Source organism: Lithobates pipiens, unplaced genomic scaffold, assembly GCF_037356315.1.
Source record: "Lithobates pipiens isolate NorthernLeopardFrog02 unplaced genomic scaffold, aLitPip1_a1.2 Scaffold_3, whole genome shotgun sequence".
NCBI lineage: Eukaryota > Metazoa > Chordata > Amphibia > Anura > Ranidae > Lithobates > Lithobates pipiens.
Window position 1 is genome coordinate 49,864,669 of NW_027507790.1, and position 7,926 is coordinate 49,872,594.

The 7,926-nt window shown below is 42.8% G+C and overlaps 1 protein-coding gene across 2 annotated transcripts; it reads right to left on the reverse strand.

The window, feature by feature from the left end:
- Positions 1-258: 258 nt before the first annotated feature.
- On the reverse strand, positions 259-7,698 carry CUNH22orf39 (chromosome unknown C22orf39 homolog). 2 transcript variants are annotated; one of them, XM_077461650.1, is made up of 3 exons: positions 7,677-7,698; positions 3,329-3,496; positions 259-622 (listed from the first exon to the last, which is right to left on the reverse strand). In XM_077461650.1, exons 1-3 carry the CDS (start codon positions 7,677-7,679, stop codon positions 509-511), a joined length of 285 nt encoding a protein of 94 aa, XP_077317776.1. In that variant the 5' UTR covers positions 7,680-7,698; the 3' UTR covers positions 259-508. The 2 variants fall into 2 exon arrangements, with proteins under 2 accessions (XP_077317776.1, XP_077317775.1); XM_077461649.1 differs by lacking the exon at positions 7,677-7,698 and adding an exon at positions 6,891-7,008.
- Positions 7,699-7,926: the final 228 nt, after the last annotated feature.

Genomic DNA, 7,926 nt, shown 5'->3' on the forward strand with positions numbered 1-7,926 from the left:
CTGCTGTCTGTGTCAATGGACGCAGCAACAGGACTCAGGAGTGTGCCCGCACAAGTGCCATCATGGAAAGCAGCTCTCTGTTGGGGCATGCGATAAAGAGGAGGAGGAGCCAGGAGCAACACCGGGGGACCCCAGAAAAGGAGGATCGGGGCCACTCTGTGCAAAACTCTTACACAGAGCAGGGAAGTATAACATGTTTGTTATAAAAAAAAAAAAAAAATAAATAAAAAAAAAAAAAGAACAAACCTTTACAATCACTTTAAGTGGATGATGTAGCTCACATAAATTTAATTTCAGTGCAGATCAAACACGAGCAGCATCAAAATCGCCTTTTTATTTTTTCATAAACTTCTGTTAACTGTAGCTTTCTAGATACACTAAATCCCTGCTTCTAAATAAAGGAAGCAAAATACATAAAAACAAGTGTCTGAGAACTGTTACACTTCCATAGTAATTAAATGGGAGTCGCTCTTCATATTCAGCTCAAAGTTAGTCTTCTTGTTTAGGATTATCTATCCAGTGGCAGATGCCAGTCCGCAGGAGGACGCTTCCTCATTGTCCACACGGGATTATTGTTCTGTTTTTCATTTTGCCGAGCCTTCTCACTCTGCAGTAGAGCTTCCTGAAGATATATTATAAAAATACAAATATGTCATTAGTAAAATTTCAATATGTTTGCAAAGCAATGTTCTGCTGCAGGCTACACTCCTCTGCCCCAACCTCCCAGCTGCAGGGTCTCCACGGTCATAAGCTGCCAAACTTGCAAAAATTCAATACTTCAAAAAAGGAAGGAAGAGCCACTTTTAGTAAAAGACACTTTTAATTTATTAAAGCAAAATGATGCATTGAGAGTCAGGAAACTGCTCAAGGGAGCTTAAAGGGCAACTCCCCTTCTGTGCGAAAAAATATTGTAAATTAAAAAATAATATAGCATATACCAGGGATATGCAATTAGCGGACCTCCAGCTGTTGCAGAACTACAAGTCCCATGAGGCATAGCAAGACTGACTTCCACAAGCATGACACCCAGAGGCAGAGGCATGATGGGACTTGTAGTTTTGCAACAGCTATAGGTCCGGTAATTTCATATCCCTGGCATATACGATTGTGACGCAAGCCATATTGTAATTTTATGTTATTAAAAATTACCTTTTCTGTTCAATCTGCAGCAATGTAAGTTTCTGTAAAATTCAATGCAATATTGCAACCTGGAGGCCATCTCCTGCTGAATTGGCAGTATTTGAGTCTTGGGTGGCCGACAACACCCTGCTCAATAAGAGTCAATTGAAAAATCGATTGAGTGGAGAGAAATATATTGGCTGAAGAGTGACTGCATCAAAACAGAGGCAATCACTGTTTGAGTATTTCGGCAATTGTGGATGCTGGCTAACTGAATACAATAGCCAGAAGGGGAGATTTCTCCATCAATGCAGTTTAATGTGGATGGGAAAATCAAGTGAATGAGTAATATCTGTTTATGTTTATGGCTATGTTAGGTTTCACCTGTGCTTACCATCTAAAGCTGAGGACAGCTTAAGCACATTGGTGAGAACTTGAGAATTTTTGTTTCCAGTACTCTGCTGTTTCAGCTCAGTCAAAGCTGCGTTCCACACTCAATGTAATTGATCTTCGACACTGCTGCTAGAGCTGGTCCCTACTATTACAGCTATCCATTTCAGCCTATCCTTGGCTTGGCCTTTGGAATGTCGTGACCTGACCACTAGACTAAATGTTGTGGCTGGCCTAGAAGTGACTGTCGGGCATTGGGCACCTAAGGGATTAAAGTAAATGAGGTGAAAAAAATAGACACAAGCAGCAGCAGGAGCCCTAGGCTGTCAGTCATATCGAGTGGGAGGTATGGCCAAAAAGTACTGCGTGCACATGGCTTGCTATGGGGACACCAGCAGCAAGAAGGGTGGCCCGCCAAGGAATAGGTAAGGAATATATTTGCACAGAGCAAGCAAGTACTCTAACACATCTTTTTTATTTTTATTACAAAAAAAAAAAATAATAATAAAAAAAAAAAAAACCCTTGCATTTAGAATCACTTAAAGTGGTTGTAAACCCTTACTACCAACTTTGACCTACAGGTAAGCCTAGATTAAGGCTTACCTGTAGGTCCAAGAAATATCTCCTAAACCTACACTGTTTAGGAGATATTTGCCGAAAGACAGGCACCGCCGTCTACGGCGCATGCGCCGTAGACAGCGGCGTGCAGGCGCACTGAGCGCGCCGCGGTCAACGGTGATATGCCGCGAGTGGCGGCTCCCGTACTCATGCGCGGGAGTGAATGTCGCGGCTTCGCCTAATGACAGCGGCGGAGTGGCGAGACCCACCGAGAAGATGGATGCGCCGGACTACAGGGGACAGCGGTGACTTCGCTGGCTCCTGTATCAGGTAAGTGACACATAATGGACTACTATGCGATGCATAGTAGTCCATTATGGTTTACCTTTGCAGGGAATGCAAGAGGAAGTAAACCCATCAGGGTTTACTTCCTCTTTAATGCTGTGGAGATTGAGTACTTATGTAAGGATCAATGAACTACCTAGAGCGCTTGTCAGCGTCCTGGTTCACAGTTCACAGAGGAGTACAAACCGTTAGCCGCAATGGCTGATGGTAGTTCTTATCCCATTAACAGAACTCTACGAATAATTGATGCAGCCGGGTGGGCGGCCAATTTTTTTCCCCCATTGTAGAAGCGGGTGTGGGGAGAAGATCATGTAACACGTTATGAAATGTGAACTTCTCCTTTAACTTACATCAAGCCCAATGTTACAACTAAAATAATATGCGGATTCTGACTGCAGAGACCACAAGCAAACTTTTACACTTTCTGCAGCAGACCCTGTATCTCTGAGCCAAAACTCTGGTTCTAAATTTCTTTAGCCCCTACCAGATGGAACTTGTAGTCTTATTACTCCCAAACTAAAAAAGACCAATTTGGCTCCTATTGAAGCAGTGCACACCAACAGGAAAATGGGCCTGCTGCTTTGACTAGCGTTCCACCCAGTCTGGGGTCTTCCAGAGTACCTAAAGGCTCCACTTGCAGCGGCGTTTATCCACACTGGGGATTCCAGTAGCAAGAGTTTACCGATTCCTGTGGCTGGGACTAACAGCTGCGTGTGGATAGCTAGGGCCATTGAGTCAGTAAATTGCAATAACAGGCTGTCGGTGGCAACAGCTATTTATGACTGTTTGCAGAGCCAGTGATTACCTGCAGCAATTCTGCCTGGATGCACACAAAGTGGACAAATCCAATCCAACAAATTAGAGCCCATTTATGCCAAACAACATGCTACATTCATGAACATGTTTTATGTCCCACCTTGGCTGCTTGGCTTTTTCTCCTTTCCCACTCTTTACATGCTGTATAGTCTGCCTTCCACTGCTGGCAATCTGGTTTTCCTCCATAAGTGTAGTAGTAATGAAAACGATGCCTTAGGCTCTTACAGTATTTCCATTCATCCCAGTAGTCATCACAGTCTCGGGGTGGCTTGTGTAAGAAAAAAAAAAAAAACATTTTAATCTCACTGCACACAATGAAAAGATATTTACCGTACTTACTGTATACTTACGGTTATATTTATTACTTAAATTGCATCTAAATGCTCCTATTCTTTTGCAGATGAAAACATCATCTTAAGCTGACCGTTCACTGATTGAAATGTGTCTGGTTCAGCAGGGTCTGGCCGAATTTTCATCAGTGTGTACCAGTTCCCAAGCAACAGAAAGCAATTATTTGAATGTTAGATAAAACAAACACTTATGTATTGATGTATTGCATGTGTCTAAACTCATTAAAATTGCTTTATGTTAAAGCCACAGAGCAATATATATATATATATATTTTACACACACAGCCTCAAAAGTTTTGAGAATGACACAAACATTTATCAAAGTCTGCTGCCTCAGTTTTTATTATGGCAATTTTGGATATACTCCAGAATGTTATGAAGAGTGATCAGATGAATTGCAATGTCGCTCTTTGCCATGAAAACAAACTTAATCCCAAAGAAGACATATCCACTGCATTTGTGAAGGCTTCATGGTGCCCAAGAAAGTCCGGCAGGACCGTCTCCTACAGTTGATTCAGCTGTGGGATCGGCGAGCTTGCTCAGGAATGGCAGTATGCAGGTGCGAATGCATCTGCATGCACAATGAGGCAAAGACTATTGGAGGATGGCCTGGTGTCAAGAAGGGTAGCATAAAAGCCACTTCTCTTCAGGAAACAAACATCAGGCATAGACTGATATTCTGCAAAAGGTGCAGGGATTGGACTGCTGAAGACTGGAGTAAAGTAATTTTCTCTGAGGGATCCCTTTTCCGTTTATTTGGGGCGTCCGGGAAAAAAACCTTGTCCAGAGCAGAAAAGATGAGCGCTACCATTGGTCCTGTGTCATGCCATCAGTAAAGTACCCCGAGACCATTCCTGTGTGGGGTTGCTTCTCAGCCAAGGGAGTTGCCTCACTCACAATTTTGCCTAAGACCACAGCTGTGAATGGTACAAAAATATCCTCTGAGAGAAGTTTGGTGAGGAACAATGCCTTTTCCAGCATGATGGAGCACTTAGCCATAAGGCAAAAGTGATAACTAAGTGGCTTGGGGAACAAAACATGGAAATTTGTGGTCCATAGACAGGAAACTCCCCAGACCTTAATCCCATTGAGAACTTATGGTCAATCCTCAAGAGGTGGTTAGAACAAAAAAAAAAAAAACACAAATTGTAACAAACTCCAAAATTGATTATGCAAGAATGGGCTACCATCCATCAGGATGTGACCCAGAAGTTGATCGACAGGATGCCAGGGCAAGTTGCAGAGGTCTTGAAAAAGAAGCGTCAACACTGCAAATTTTGACTCTTTGCATAAACCTAATGTAATGCTTGTAATTATACTTCAGTATACCATAACAACATCTGACAAAAAGATCTAAAAACACTGAAGCAGGAGACTTTGTTAAAATTAATATTTGTGTCATTCACAAAACTTTTGGCCACAGCTGTATATATATGCAATATAATATTGTCATTATTTTTGAGCGTGCAACTTAGATTTAGAAAATTCTTGTTTTCAGTAAACATTTAGTGCCCATTTACACCTATGCAAGCACACTGGAGCATGCATAGTAATGCACATGCAAAGATGTGACTAGGAACTTTAGCCACATTCACACTGCTGTGAAGTGTCAACGCATGTAATGCCTATTGATTTGCTCTGTAGCCATTCATTCGTAAAGAAGAATTTTGGGGTTGCTAAATAAAGGACAGAGCTCTGCCTTGTTTACATCCCGGCGGTCATCCTTTGGCCAGCACCTGGTGATCAGCATTTGCTGTGTATAATCACAGCACAGCCGGGTCGCCCGCCCCCTACCCAGAAGTGCCAAATCACGTACCTAGTACATGATATGGCTCAGTAGGGTACATGTAAGTGATATAATCAGCAAGTGGTTAATTAAAGCAGAGCTTTGCCTGCGCCTCCCCATTTTTTTTTTTTTTTTACCCCCGCTTACCGGGTGGTGTGTTGTGCATGTTTCCGATACTCACCCACCCAGGGGATCCAGCATTGTCCCGCAATTTGGCCACCGCTGAGTCCTGCGTGGCAATGTTGCTTGTGACGTCATTGAGAGGCCGATCGGCTTTTCCTGGTTCAGCCTGCATGCCTCCTGATGATGCAGCGCTAGGCACGCTGCTGCCTCCTCCTCCTCCTCCTTTCTGAATTTTGGGCTATTCCTCCTGTCCTGGGATAGGTGACATGCATAGCCCAGGAGGCACAGGGAGCATGTAATTTGCCTCGGAGGGGACCTATGTTTTCATTTAACTTCTTGCCGCCCGCGCTATAGCCGAAAGACTGCTGCAGCGTGGGCCTTAATTCCATGGCTGTCCTCCCGAGCAAGCGCGGTGCGCTCTGTGATCACTGAGTCTATGAGACTCGGTTGATCACAGATTAGAGTAAGAGGTTGAACCTGGCCCCTTACGACGCGATCAGCTGTCAGCCAATGACGGCTAGTCACCTGATGTCAACAGAGGCTCGGTAATTGCAATTTTTTCCCCTCACGCTGGGAAAAAAAAAAAGCCAATCACCGGTTTCTGTCAGTGGGACATCAGTCCCCCACTCAGAAAGCCATGGCTGTGCCCACCAGTGTCACCTGCCAGTGCCCACTGTGCCACCTATCAGTACCCACCAAGGCCACCCATCAATGCTGCCAGTGCCTAATAATCAGTGCCACCTTAACAGGGCAGCCTCATCAGCGCACATCAATAAAGGTGAAAAATTACCTATTTACAAAATGTTATAACAAACTATGAAAGTTTTGTTTTTTTTGCTAAATTTCGGTCCCTTTTTGTTTTATTTAGAAAAAAAAAATGTAAAAAAAAAAAACGAAAGAAAGAAAGCTCTGTGTGAAAAAAAAAATGATAAAAATTTAATTTGGGTAAACTGTAGCATGACTGCGCAATTGTCAAAGAGTGACAGCGCTGAAAGCTGAAAATTGGTCTGGGTAGGGGGGGGTTAAAGTGCCCAGTAAGCAAGTGGTAAAAAATAAAAAAGGTAAATAAAAATAATAATAAAAAAAACAAAAACACAGTACTATTTATGTAGCGGAGGTGTGGATTGGAGGGAAGATCCCATAGTGGGCGATGATTCGCTTTATCTCACTGACTGCCTCTGACAACTAAGGCAACCCATGACCCCTATTCGTATTATGTGCAGCTACCTTTTAATTGAATGTACTAAGGAAGTAGAACATCCTGTTACTGTAATAATAACACCGGCTATGCTCCATATCACTCCTCCCAGGCCGCCTGTGTCATTGTCACAGCTAACATCACCCAGCACACCATCCTCATTCGTCCTTCACCAACCACACTTCCATTCACCGCATACACTCACCCTCCACAGCTCAGCCATGCTTCCTCCACAAGTCCCACCCACTTCACCCTTTGACCAATCACAGCACACTTTCCGAATCACCAATAGGAGCAGAAGCGAAAGTGGAGGAAGGGGCGGGGTCCAGCGTGCGTGTAGGTATTTCATGCTGCATGTGATGGGTTGGACATCAGAGACGTGTAAGACTAAGACTAGACCTGGGAGGACTGAACAGTCTTACGTGTGAGAGCGCCACTCTGCGGTTCGGGGCTGTCACTGCTTCCCCGGCACCGAGATAGATGGAAGCTGTCACTGCACAATTGTATCTACATATAAACAGTCTTCTTTGCTAAATCAAATAATAAAACACATCAGCCCTGTAACTAAAGCTACATATGCAGGAACAAAAATACACCTATAAGAACAGCAAAAAGAAATAAACACTTATAAGCTGTGTCGTGGGCAATTAAACAATAAACCCTCCAAAAAACTATATACAGTAGTCAGCAATTAAATAGAAATAAAACCATATAAATGTATAGTGGGCAAGTAAAAAAAAATTAACTCATATAAATTGTATAGTAAGCAAGTAAATAAAATAAACCCATATACATTTTATAATGGGAAATAAAAAAAAATAAAAAAACCCTTATAAATTGTATAGTGGGCAATTAAATAAAGATGAACCCATATAAATTGTATAACAAGCAAGGAAAAGAAATAAACACATATAAATTGTATAGTGGGGAATTAACTAAAAATAAACCAATATAAATTGTATAATGGACAATTAAATAAATAAAAGCTGACCATTGTAAGCACCCGCCAGTGTTAAATTGATTGCTTCAACTAGGGATGAGCTCGATGTTCGCCCATTCGCAGAACAGCTAGAGATTCAAGCACCTCAGAACGCCCCTAAATGCACTGCGAGATCACAGTGCATTGCTGTATGATTATTGGCCAAAGCATGCACCTGACCTGCATGCTTTGGCCAATCACAGTGAGATCTGCTGAGAGTGCTTTTGGCTAATCATGGCTCACGGGGACTAAGTCCATGCCC